Source organism: Heterocephalus glaber, unplaced genomic scaffold (assembly GCF_053883595.1).
Source record: "Heterocephalus glaber isolate CG9 unplaced genomic scaffold, H.glaber_assembly_v1.0 deba00001104, whole genome shotgun sequence".
Lineage (NCBI taxonomy): Eukaryota > Metazoa > Chordata > Mammalia > Rodentia > Bathyergidae > Heterocephalus > Heterocephalus glaber.
In genome coordinates, this window is record NW_028258193.1 from 1,774,407 (window position 1) to 1,787,907 (window position 13,501).

Sequence of the window (13,501 nt, forward strand, 5' to 3'; positions counted from 1 at the left end):
AGCTGCAGGGGAGGAGGCCAGGAGGCACCTGGGGTGAGCAGCGCGTGCGGTTACTCCCCACTGAAGCGGGATGTAAATAAACACGCAAACAGACAGTGAACAAATGGTGCTGCACCACTGTGTCCCGCGCAGGGAAAGCAGGAGGTTCAGGGCAGTGAGCAACCGAAGCACAGCAAAGTGGAGGACCAGGAGGTTTCCCTGGCCACTGAGGAGGGAACGCGCTGCGCGGACCAGGAGGAGCTTGGGGCCGCCGGCTCTCAGGGCAGCTCCCTGTGCCACCTACCCACCTCTCCCGACCCGGGGACCCTCCTGACCTCTGCAGCTCCACCCCAGGTTCTGCAGCTCAGGCAGAGGGAACCTAACGGGCCTTCCAGGAGTTTAACTCGGATCAGGCAGCAGACCAGGGCGCAGCGTGGCAGGCCTGGAGCAGCACCTGCTCCTCTCCCTCCTCACCGAGGCACAGCCCAAGGCCTGCGCCCCCTGGGGCCGACGGGACCCCTCCCCCTTGACACGCTTCCCCAGGTGCTCCCGGATCCCCACACTGACCCACAGGGTCCCTAGCCCACAGCCCCCTGCAGCATCTCCTTTAGGGAGGAAGAATTTGGGTCCCTGATGAGAAGAAGTATCCAATCCACTTGGGTGAGACTAAGGAATTTAAACAATGTAAAAAGTTCCCCAGCGCATCCTGATGCACAGCTAGATTTTAGGCTCTGGCTGAGCTCTGGCGCCCTCAGAAACAGCTGTGTCCACTGCCAGGGGAAGGGCTGCTTCCCCTCGTAAGGGCACAGGGAGGAGTGGAGCCGCCTGACCTGGGGCCACAGACAAGGCCGGTACCTGCCCCTCGTCAGTGACACAGGGGTGACAGTGGCATCTCTCACTACTCAGACCCAGGGCTGTGTCTTGCGGTGAGTCTGGGGGAATTCCAGACCTTAGGGAGTTAGGAAGGGACTGTGCAGCCACAAGAGCTGCGGTGATTTTAAAAATCACTCAAAAGACGTGAAGTTGAGGGCTTCTAGTGTGGGCTCAAGATTCTCATTGCTGAGTTCAAATCTTTCCTCCACACATCACACAGCCTTCGGTTGTTTCCAAAAACTTTGGAAAGTTGATTGATTTTCTCAAACTGACAGTCTTTCTGTTCCTCTTTCTAAAAATTCATTATAATACACAATAGGGGAACTTAACTCCTAGGAGTTCCGCAGGATTGAAAGAGATAATGCACGTGAAGTGCTTCAGATACAGGTCTGCCACGTAAACCCGAGCTTGCTGCATTTCTCACACTGTCATGTTATTAATTCAGGAGGAATACATGAGCTAAGCTAGAGGACTCGAAGAACAGCTTGGGAACAGAGTGTCTGAATATAAACGCCAGACCCTCACTCAGTGGCATGCACAGAATCTGGAGGAAATTCCTCCGCTTTTCTGGGCTGGTTCTCAGCCGCCAGGAGGCTCAGAGCCTGAGCCCCACGGCTGTGAGGAGCACCGTGCTGTGTCCCCAAAGCAGGAGTGAGTGACCTGGGAGGGAAGACAGGGGGCTCACCTGTCAGCTCTAGCTGCACCTGCGGGGCTGTCCTGAAGGTCACGTTCACCTTGCTGCTGGTCCTGTCGATCCAGTCAACAGTCAGAGTTGCAGGCTGTCTCTTGCCTAAATATTCATAATACCCTTTCCACACTGAATTGACGGAAAATACATCGGAAGGAACTGTGGGAGGAGGGGATAGACGGGCATTAGGGCAAACACAGTGCGAAGTGTAGACAACTTCAACTGCAGCAAGCATAGACAGCCCTGTTCAGGGAGTGCGGGCCACGCAGTAACCTGGTGCACTGTCCCCTCCTCAGGTGTGGAGGCCCAGGAGAAGCAGGCAGGGCGATGACCACGGCATGCACGTGGACATCCGTGCTGCCGGGAACGCATTTCAGAGGCAGGTGCACCTCCTGCAGGGGCCAGGGGCCATGGGGAACAGTTTTGCCAGAGCAGGCTGGTAGTTACTGTGCTCCAGAGGAACAGACCGAGCCCTGGACTTACATGGCCGCCCGGGACATCCAGGTCTACACTGCAGAAGCACAGGGTGCTCATGAGGGCTAGGCAGGTCATCGGTCAGGACCCTTCTCCTCCACAGGCCCAGGTCGGGCTGGGAGGCACAGGCTGCCCTTTGTCCAGGGCGCCTTACCAGCCTCTCTCTCCCGGTCTCCACGGTCTCCTCCTTGGGGAAGCTGCCCGTCGTCAACACGCGCACATGCGGCCCCCATAACTGTCCCTTTGTACACGCCCCTTAGATTCAGACAGGAAAGTCACAGTCTTTTCAACATGTAAGGTGTTTCTGGGGCAGCAGTATGTGCAGGTTACTGAGATATTTTCTCCTGCATTCACTAACTTACGGACAGAATTAAATTTGTTTTCCACATCTCTGCTAGTAATTGTGTATACAATGTGAACATTTTCACAATACTAATTTAAGGTGCATAGCATGATGAGCAAATAAATCTAAATCAATGGCTCCACTGAAGTTCTCCTTCTCTCTGCCTCCCGAGGTGAGCAGGCCATTTACTCAGACACGATCCTCGGTAAGTAGGATTGGTCCGGGCACTTTGAGTTGCTAGGTAAAGATGAAGATTTGTTTTGCCCTAAATATGTGTTTCTAGGTAATCCAGGGAAAGTGGTGATGGTGGAGTCTCAGGCAGTGTCCCCGGGCCACAGGTCCCTTTCTGCCTGAATGGTCGTCCCACGGGGGCCCAAGAAAAGCAGAGTCAGTGGCTTCCCATGCCTTTGAGAAGCCCCAACTGGCTGACAAAGATAGCAAAAGTAATAAAATTGGGTAAATTGAAAACTGATAAACCAACACTGGCTTACAAATAGCTGACACATCAGGCACTTGCTTATGAATTACTGACATCAAACACTTTCAGTCAACAGCAGTGGCTGTAGAGAGGCCCTCACTGTAATTGGGACCCCAATTAAAATGCTTTCATTTAGAGGCTAAAATGAATAGCTACGTCTACCTGCTTTGCCCAGTGAGAACACACACACTCAGCTGAAGATCTTAAGTGTGTGCTCGGCTCCTTGCTGAATCACGCTCCCTATGCGCTGCAGTAATGGGCCTGCCTCACTGGGGAGATGAGGTATCGCCGGCTTAGAGTATGACCACTAGTCAGGGGGTGGGGGTCATCCTTCCGGGTCCTGGCATCTGAGTGATTGCTGGTAGTGCCAGTATAAGGTGGCAACAAACGGTTGATAAAGAACCACATCTAATTAACACTTCTCTTCAGAGAGAGGTAGAAAGGACACACTGATAACAGCACATGGGCCTATGAGAAGCATTTGCAGAAATTGCAGTATTTCAAACAGGAAAGCAGCAAATAAAAACAGAAAAAGAAACACAACAACATCAAAAACAAACATGTTTTCTTCCATTGAAGAAAGTGTTGCCTGGGTAATGATTTCTGTCGTTTGTTTTTGAGTAATATCTAAAGAAAACAGTTCATAAATATAAAAGGTTTTATTCTTCATTGTGTATTCTGGAGAGATTTCTCTGATTGTGTTGGTACATTTTGCCCCATCTAAGAATTAAATGTGTAACACAGCATTCTGAATTAATAGCATTGCAAATATTATTTCTATATTGATGCTAAAATAGAGTTTTATGTCTAAGAATCCTGGGTTCAAATCCAAACAAGAAAAATGCTAGTCAAGTAACATCATTTATTTATAAAGTTTACTATTTCTGGTTTAAAAAAAAGACAGTCGGCTTAAATTAATATAATTTAGGGATACATTCTGTTATTTAAATAGTATCCAAATTCATGCCACGGGTCCGCTACACCAGATGATTTCTGGTATGGAAATTCACCCTAGGAGCAGGGATCCACCCTTCTGATGCCTTTAGCAAGGCCTCCCAGACTCGCAGGCCCATGCCAGCCCTTTAGATGGATGGCTGAACCAGAGACATTGGAAAATCAGTGGAAGTGTCGCCACTGAACTGCTCAGATGACAAAAGGCACCGCCATGGTCCTGGCCAGTGCCTCGAGTGTGGGAGGAGGGACTGCAACCCTATTTAGAAGGCTCTCCGTCGTACCACGCTGGGCCACTTGTGTCCCTTTCTGCCCCCAGTGCACAGGGCATCATATGGCAAATGGTGACCAGTCAGTCCCAGGGCTTTGCTCCTGTGTGATATCCTCCCACTAAAATTCCACTGAGGTGCAAGAAACCGAGGTCTGAAACTGAAACGCTAACTTTGACACGGATGAATGGATTCGGAAATCCAAAGACTAAAAATTGGTTCATTGTGCAGAGGATAGTAGAGAACAAGCCACTTCATTTGATTGAAATCTATAACTGTTCTGGTATACAAACCTGGAGTTTTAGTAACTGTTTCATTAACTTCTCTCACTCCTTTACCTACAAGTAAAAAGACAAATTATCATTTTCAAAAACATTTTTTGAATAAGGTTGAAAAAATGTCAAGTCGAAGCAATTTTCCTTTCTCCAGATTGTCCTATGAATATTTATGAGATTTTACATATGAATATGGTATAGGTGTGCATTTAAACCCGTGTATCAGCAGCAGCACCTCCTGCGAGCTTGGGGGGCTGGCTCCGCAGAGAGCCGGGTGTGCCCTTGCAGCGCCTCCACGGAAGGTGCTACAACAGAGAGCCTTCAAAATGAGGGTGGCGCGGGCCATTGCTGACATCCTGCCAGGCGGCTGCCTCACCCTACAGGTGACGCCCCACAGGCAGAAGCTTGTCACGGCCCCCTGGCCTTCCCCACCCCGAGTGAAGGCTGACGCCGAACAGCATCAGTGTCTGTTCAGTGCCTGGCATGGCCTATACGTTAGATGTCATTTACAATATCTAAACTTTACAGATCCACATCAAACCTCTGCAGAGTGTTATGCTTCACAGCGTATATTCCTCTACTTCCAACAGGGAAGGGCAAGAGAAACATGTATGTGACAATCGCCTAACTTGAGAACTGTGACTAAATCAGCTCTGGGAGCCTGGAGCTGAAATCACCAGTCCTCTCCTACAGGGCCTGCTCACTTCAGAACCGTGTGTCGTCTCTGTTTGGGTGGAACCTGGGACGCTTCTGTCACACAATCTGACTTCAGCTCACTACGCTCATGCGTAAGCACACGAAGTGGTGAGTCATTAGTGCACCATCTCCATGCTAGAGGCTTTTGTAATTTAAAAAACAGAATCAACATCAAGAACACATGAGTTTATGTTCTGCCACCAAACAGCTTGTGGTCTTAAAAATGACACAGGTACTTTAATTTATATATTCTCAGATACTTGGTGATATTTATGTATCCATTTTCACTTTTAAGCAATACATTTTTGAAAATATATTTTATATTATTTTGTTTTAACTCAGAATGCTTTTCTTCAACCAAATGGCTTTCTCTTTGGCTTAATATGTGGATAGCATAGTCCAACACCACTTAGCTCTGCCCCACGCACCAGACACTGAACTGTATGCACACATAGATGGACCGTGTCCAGGCAGTGTGAGGACGGCCCCACCCCGTTCACTCATGAGTCTCACACCTGCCTGCTGCCCAAGGGCAGGTTACACTGGCCCCTGGCCTGGAAGGGTGTGCTTCCACACCTGGACCAGTGACTTACTTTTACATACGGGGGACTTCCCTGTCCACTTCATATCTGCTTTACATGTCCTGTGTTCAGATCCACCTGCAAGGAAAAACCCGGGGTGGCAGGTGTACACCAAAGTGTAGCCGAACGTGGGCAGATCGATGGCTCTGACGTCTGCGTGTGCTGGGGTTTCTGGCTGCCTGCAGGCGTGAGCTGCAAAAAACAGCATTTATTCCATTACAAAAGGCTGAGAACTCATTCATTCCAGTGTTAGTGTGTAAACTGAGCCTAAGGAATAAATACACTGAAAGAATTCAGCAATGGGTATGACGTTAATGATTTTATACACACATAGAATACACACAGTGATGTACAGAGATTCAAAATGGAGATCTTAGCTTAAAATAAACAGAACATGCTGATAAACAATCCAGACAAGCAGTCTGTTAAATGGACTTCAGGGGTCAGTCTTATCAGCTAACATCCAGGCAAAACGTTTTCAGATGGCCTTGATTTCCTTCAGGTGGCAACAAGTAAAGTCAGGGTTCAATTCGGTGAGCGGAAAAGCTTTCATGTGTACAAAACTGACATAATGTAGATTCTTTAAACACGTAATTTAGGAATAAAGGCCACTGCAATAGTTGTTTCATATCTCAATTTCACTCTTTATAAAGTTCCTATATATATATATATCTGAAATAAAGGACCTGGCAGATTTTTATAAAACAAGTTTATAATTTTAAAATGGTGAATGTAATTGCTTTTGTATTGTCAGTATTTTACCATTTAGCTACTTTTAAAATTTTCAATATAATGAGTTTCTAGGGAGCACTACATTGTATATGTAATATGTACATGCAGTGAGTGATGTAGAAATGACTTTGAAATATTACACAACTGATAATAACGATAAATACCCGAGAATCATAATTTTCTATTGAAATAATTATCTACCTACTAATCATTTTATGCTTACCATAGTAGAGGCACAATATTTCACTGAATTAATAGCAAGTGAAATGAATTATTGATTTACTAGCCATTGAAGCAAAACTTTTTCTTCTATGATTGAAATACAAAGTAAAATTTAATCTTTATTCAAATGATCAATTCTTACGAAGTTCAAATTTATAGCAAAAATTGCACTTTAAACATTTACTCTCCTGCTCCGATGTATCACATGACCCAGGAAGCACATGAGCAGGACAGTCAGAGCCTGCCCGGCCCTGAGCAGTTCCCCTGCTCGGAGTGCCCGGGTCAGCAAGTGGACTCCTGCACACCCAAGCCCAGAGTGAGGGTGCCGAGGACCAGTGTGTCCACCAAGCTGGGCCTTGCTGATGCTGCCATTCTAGGCACTGTACTTCAAGGAATACTCAACGTTTCAGCTTAGGAAACCAAACCCAAAGCAAACAGCCCTCCTGCCACCCTGGAGGTATGCACTTCCTCCCCCAGCTCCAGGCTCGCGTGGGCCCGCCTTACGTGAGCACTCCGTCTGCGTGCCACTCCAGGTGAGGTTGGCCAGGCAGGTCCTCGTGGTGGAGCCTTGGACGTGGTAGCCTTTCCTGCATCTGAAGAAGACGGTGCTGCCCACCTGTAGGGAGACCCAAGGGTGTCCAGGCCGGGGTGCAAGCTTGTGTGGTCCTCACTTCGCTCTCCGCGGACTAGGTGGGTCAGCGTACACGTTCTGGCCACGTGTTAGAGGTACTGCCTTACGCCACGCAGTTTGCATTTCTCTGCACTTTCAGAATTTTCTTTTCATTTTGTAGTGACTATCCATTTCTTTTTCCTTTTTTCTGTTGTTTACATTTCAGGCAGTTGGTAACTTATTAGACGATAACTTCTGCTGCTCTCCCCGGACTTCCCCAGCGCCTGCTGTCTAACCCACTATGCAGACTCCATCTTCCTGCTGCTTCAGATCTATGAAGTCTGTGTTGTGCTCTGAATGTCTGGGGTCCTCCCTGCTGGATCTTCCTGAGCTCTCCTTTGCTTCTCGGTTGTTTGTACCCCGCTTCTCTCTGCACCCCTCGCCGCTCTTCCAAGAAGGAATGTCCTACACTGCCCGGCACTGGCTGCTGCTGTCACCACGGTGAGCTGCAGTTGCCTGTGTGCTCTTTGCCTAAGTCCCTAACCTGGCAATACCTTCGAGGAGATTCCCAGTGCCCTGCAACATCTGTTTCAGAGAATGAGCTGTGGTCGGTCAGTGTTGAGGGCACCAAGTCATCCATTACCCTTCCCACCCGGAGCAGGGGAGCAGGCGAGGTGGACAGAAACTGCAGAACACAGCGAGGCAGCAAGGGCAGCCTCAGACCCAGGGGTGCTCTGCGAGACCCCACCATGGTGCCCCACAGCTTGCTGGGGACCCAGTGAGAGTCTAAGACTTGGGATCACCCTGTCCCTGCTCTGAGAATCCATGGGAGCTCCTTGCCTTCTCTGCGGTGCCTTCTCACAGCAACTCCAGCCTCCCTGGGATTTGGGGAGAACTGTTGCACAGCATGGGGAATGGTTGGGGCTGAATCACATGAACGATAACAGGATGGGCTGCTCCTGACAGTCCATGAAGAAGCAGAGACTTACAAGAAAAGACACTCAAATGCATCTCAGCTTCAGGTCAATAACCCACTGACACTCAGTGGTGAGTAAGGGTTGGGCTCCAGCTCCCCACCAAGGATGGCACCCACTAACCCTCCTTGGAAGAACACAGAGCCCTCATTTGGAAGCCCTGGGAACACAGGCACAGGGAGGCAGGGGGAGCCCCTTCCTCTTAGTGTGGGGGAGACCACAGCGCCCTTCCTGGTCAACTGCGGAGCCAGATCTCCTCTCACCCGAGAAAGGAGCCAAGTCCTTAACCTGGCTCCCTAACATCTCAGGACTGGGTGTTCCACACCAACCAGGCTTCCTCTGTGCGAGCAACACATGCACTCACCGCAGAGCAAAGGCCCCTTCAACACTGACTGGTATTGTAACAGAGAAAGAAACCTGCTGGGGAGCTGGCTGGGACTGAGTCCCTGCCCGTTACTCCATCCCCAAGCCTTCCTGTTGGGCTGCCATTCCTGACAGTGTAGTTTTATTTGTCACAAAGAGGCTGAGGGATTTTGCACCCCAACAGCAGCTCACAGTAGATACAGGACTCATCCCTGGGACAGGTGCACTAACTGTGAGCTGTGCACACTCAGGGGCACAGCATCGAGAAGGCGTGCTCAACTCTCAGCTTCTGAGTGAGTCTGTGAGAACAAATCCACATGGAGATTTGTCCAGTGTCCCTAGATATTCGCCATTAAATATTTATCTGCCATAAAGCATTTTCCTGAAACTTAAGGCCATATCTGAGATATAATACAAAATGGGCCAGATTCAACAAATCACTCGCCGTGAGAACTTCCTACAAGAGAAGCCAGCAGAGGTGTTAGGAAGTAGCAAAGTGCACCCGGACAGGTGAGACAGAAAAACGCTGGTGCTCTGAGAGAAGGGAGGAAGTGGCTGAGGGAGGGAGGTTTTGATTCTAAATTGACGGGATCCATACACTGAAAGGAGTACGCATATCCAACTTTGGCTTCAAAGCCACACTGCCAGAGAGCCCCAAGTTGCTGGATTATTAAAAATGGTTAGAACTCTGCATGTCAAGCTTCCTTACCTTTCATTTGTGAGCTTTTGTCCAGTATTAACTAGCTTTAATACACATTTATTAAAAGTCAAGTGCACAGTCCAAAGTGATATTCACATGCTGGGAATTCATGGCTCTGTCTTAGGAGGTCACATGCAGAACACAGATCACGTAAGCTTGACAGGAAGGACGGAAAAACCTCTCTCTCTCTCTCTCTCTCTCTCTCTCTCTCTCTCTCCCTCTCCCTCTCTCTCATCTCTGTAGAATTTAAATTTTATAATGTTTGCCCATTATATCTGTCTTTAAGTGGTGTCTTCTGTGTAGCTATTCAATAAGAAGTAATCCCAATTTGAGAACTGCCCTTTGAGTTCGACAGACAGAAAGTACATAAGCATGAATGCTTCCAAGTAGAAATTAAGGTAGCCACGGGGACAGTGGGGGTCAAGATGCACGTGATTATCCTGTTTGACAGGTCAAATACACGCAGAAATCCTCACGGGATGATTGTGGGCAAATATAACATGAAGAAGACACTACATATGAAAATCTACACATAGGCTTAAGTACCCACTCTACTTTATGTTTCTAATGAAACGCATGAAATAAAAGTGTAGTACCTCATATCCTCTAGAGCTATTCTGTATTCCAAAGCGTGGGCTTCCAGGATCCGGGCAGGTGTTATGTGCAGGATCTGAAATTCATAATCAAAACAAAGCATTGTAACATTTTTAGGAAAAGACCTTACAAAATTGGGAGAAATGTTTTGACAAATAAGCAAGATAATTTTCATAAATGTTACAAGTTAAAGTAAATTACTATTTTCATCTCTGCAGACATCTTCAGCAACTAATGCTTTGTGTTCATTGGGCTTTAAATACATTTGCACATACTTATCAATATGAGAATAAGTTGTTCTTTAAAATCCTTCTACCAGTAACTAGTTGGTTAATCTTGCAGTGCGATCAATAAACACCTACTATGATTTTCTGCCTCATAAAAATTTAATTAACGGTGGTCACAGTTGGCCATCCATGACATTATTCCCTATTTCCTGGATAAATTTTTCTCAAGATTTCAAAATGAGAGGAAGATTTAATGGTCCAAATGGATGTGCATGGTCTACAACAGGGACATTTCCCAAAACTCTAAGAACGTGAGCCAATGAGGACTGGCTGGACTACATTACTGCCGCTCCTAGCTGCTCAGAGAAAAACAAAAATGTAATTACTTAAAATTTATTTTCTAGAGCCACCAATCTATTGGAGGAAAATATTTTCAATACAGAGATGTCTACCATGGAATGGCAGTTTAAATCAATTGACAGCAAACATTCCTAAATTTTTAAAAAGGCTTCAATGAAATTATTTCTAATACTATATTTTTAAGCAGATATCATTTAATTTCTTAGAAAATAACCAAGGCTATGGACCATTATTCTTTACTATAAATTTGCAGCTCAGTAAATCTGGGTGATGTCAAGCAGCAAGACGAGTCTGCAGCAACAGAACAGCAGTCCACTTCTGGTGACAGTGGCTTTGAGGATGGTGCCGCCTGCGTCTGCTGACTGGTTGTGTCAGGACTTGAGACTCAGCTCCAGTCCGGTGTGCAGATTTAGGAGGCTGCCTGTCTGCTTACCTGGCCAGCACTGTCTCAGAGCAGCACCTTGCCCTGAACACTATCTGTGTCACCCTAAATGGTCCTACTTAGGAGTGAAATGTCCTTATACAGAAGTACCCTGAACGTGGTAGGGCTATGTCATCATCTGTTTAGGTTTATATCTAGATGTCCCAAAGCCTCACATGCTCATAGATGGGGCTTTGGGAGGTGACTGGATCACAGGGCGTGATACTCACCAGTGGTTTAGTCCACTGATGAGTTTATGAATTTATAGCTAAATGTGACCTGGGCGGTGAAGCCTGGTGGGAGGAGGTGGTCACTGGGGGTGTGGCCTGGAAGGATCTAGCTCCCTCCTGCTCCCTTGATCTCTCTGCTTCCTGTCTGCCATGCCATGAGCTATTTCTCCTCTGGTATGCCATGAGTCCCTCCACCATGCCATCCTGTCTTGAAGCCAGCCAACTATGAATTGAAACCTCCACAAACTGTGAGCCAAGATAAACCTCTCCTGCAGTTAGTGTCAAGTATTTTGTCCCAGCAACTAGAAAACAATCAAGACACCAACATTACCTATGCAGGTTGGCTGAATGCCGCTCCAGGTGCCATCTGCCTGGCAAGTTCTCCTCGATGACCCCACCAGTATGAAGGGCACCTTGCACTGGAAGAAGACCTCAGATCTGAACGTGAAGCTCTTCCCACTGATGCGTCCCTCTGCTGGGATTCCGGGGTCTCCACAGAACACAGCTGTGGGGATCAACAGGAAGAGCTCAGTGACGAGCATCCCTGCACTGCTCAAGCTACTGGACTTGGCAACTAGTTCTGTGGAATCTTCAGAGTTAACTACTAAACACAAGGAACCAAGAGGAAAGCATCAGCTCTGGGTGACACATACTCCAGTCAGATTTTACCTACAGGGCTGATTCAAATGTACAGCATGTGTTTAAACACAAAAGATTCTTAGTGTAAAGGACACATTGCCATTAGTCCTCTCAAATGACTTCCCTTTACGGTCAAGCACAGTTATCCCATCCTTCTCACCACTTTCTGAAGCAGTTCTGGAAGTCGTCCTTTGTGTGTTTATAAGGTGTGATCAAAAATATGGTGAATGCTGCTGCCAGGCCACATTGAACGGAAAGGAAGGGTCATAAAAACATCACAGTGGGAGGACCTTGGCTGGGTGGAGCAGGGCTCCCTCCTGCCCATATCCCACCCCCCAGCGACCAGCCAATTCATGTGGGCACCTGCAGCACCACCCCCCTGTACTCCTGGCTGTGCTGGCACCTGCTTCCACACTGCAGAGGCACAGGGGGTCATAAAGGCCATTGTCCTGAGCTCCAGAATACAGAGCAGAACTGAAAAACACAAAGAGGGCCTCTCTCAGGCTCTTTAATGAAAATTGAAAGCCACTGGAAAAGTGAAGAGAATCTGCAATAAAGGCACACCAGAGCACCATACTTGGTAAGTTGGAGGCATCATCACCTCCCGTTGGAACCTGGACTATCCTCAGGGGAAGGGCAGCTGGAACTTGCAGTAGAACCTTGCAGAGGTCAACCCTGCAGGAGGACAGGGAGCTCAGCTTGGGACTTGCAGCCAGAAATCTGCCTGAATCTCACGGGTCTGTGACTGGCTTGCTGAGATTCATTTACTTATATCTGCACACTGCTGCCCACTTTGTCTATTGTGGCAGCAGAGACATACCCTGAAGGAGGCCCTTCATTTTTATCTTTTATTTGTTATTTTCAAAATTATTATTATTTTTTGCTCTTATTTTTAATTTTGAAGTTTTATTTTTTCTACACTTTTTGAATATTTCTTTTTTTTTCTCTTCTCTTTTCTCTCACTCTCTCATTCTCTCACTGTCCCACATTGTTCTTCATCTCCCTTTTTGTTCCTCTTCTGGCCCCAATTCAGATTTCTTCTTTATTTTTCTTTTCTTTTCTTTTTCCTTCTCTCAATTGTCATTAGTTTTAAAGGAAAGTAAATACAGTTTCTAGCCTCCCTATTGTGGTTAGGTTGTTCTGTTCTCATCTTTGTTCTTTTGTTCTGTCTTTTCCTCTTGTCTTCAACAGTTTCTTAGAGTTTGCATGATCTTCCTGTATCCTCTGGCCTCACTACTAACCTTTCCCTAACCTACATATCTATCCCTCCCTCCCCAACTCCTTCTAACTACCCATCCCAAAGAGTAAAGTTTCTAGATTGAAGAGTTTATTCACTATAAACATATGTTGGGGTGGTCCTCGATTTTTATTTAATTCACACAGTTAAAGGTGATAGATTAATAACTATCACAAATTGTCATTTTCTAAGCTGTGCTTGATGCTATGGTGTTGCTGATTGTATCACTTGGGCTAAGGTGTTGTCATTGATCTAATCAGTTGTCCTTCCTGGTATAATGAAAATGAGATCACCTCAGAGTCATTAGAGACTCAAAACCTAAAGACCAGATATATCTGGAAGACACCTCTGAGAAGCAATCATTCCACAAGGGTTCTAAACACAAGCAACAAAGATACAATAAGCAATTTTGAAGTATCAACCCAGGAGTTAAACCAAGGACAGTACCAAAAAGAAAAATGAGAGGACATTTAAGCAAGGCACAAACCCAGACTTCCACCTCACCAAAGGCAAATTCCGGGTGAAATGAGGTGGAAAAGTCTGATAATCAACCACCTGGACACCCTGAACTGATAGCACAGGAAA

The 13,501-nt window shown here is 46.8% G+C and overlaps 1 protein-coding gene across 5 annotated transcripts in view; it reads right to left on the reverse strand.

Annotated features, from left to right (window-relative positions):
• Csmd1 (CUB and Sushi multiple domains 1) overlaps positions 1 to 13,501 on the reverse strand; it is a 1,515,607-nt gene that overhangs the window by 12,597 nt on the left and 1,489,509 nt on the right. For 4 of the 5 annotated variants that reach the window (XM_087210084.1, XM_021248184.2, XM_021248187.2 and 1 more), the window contains 6 exons: positions 11,372 to 11,545; positions 9,805 to 9,878; positions 7,066 to 7,177; positions 5,620 to 5,799; positions 4,349 to 4,393; positions 1,538 to 1,699 (listed from right to left, as the gene is read on the reverse strand). In XM_087210084.1, coding sequence (XP_087066210.1) covers positions 1,538 to 1,699; positions 4,349 to 4,393; positions 5,620 to 5,799; positions 7,066 to 7,177; positions 9,805 to 9,878; positions 11,372 to 11,545 — 747 coding nt within the window. The remainder of the gene's footprint in view (positions 1 to 1,537; positions 1,700 to 4,348; positions 4,394 to 5,619; positions 5,800 to 7,065; positions 7,178 to 9,804; positions 9,879 to 11,371; positions 11,546 to 13,501) is intronic. The other variant, XM_021248185.2, reaches the window with a different exon arrangement.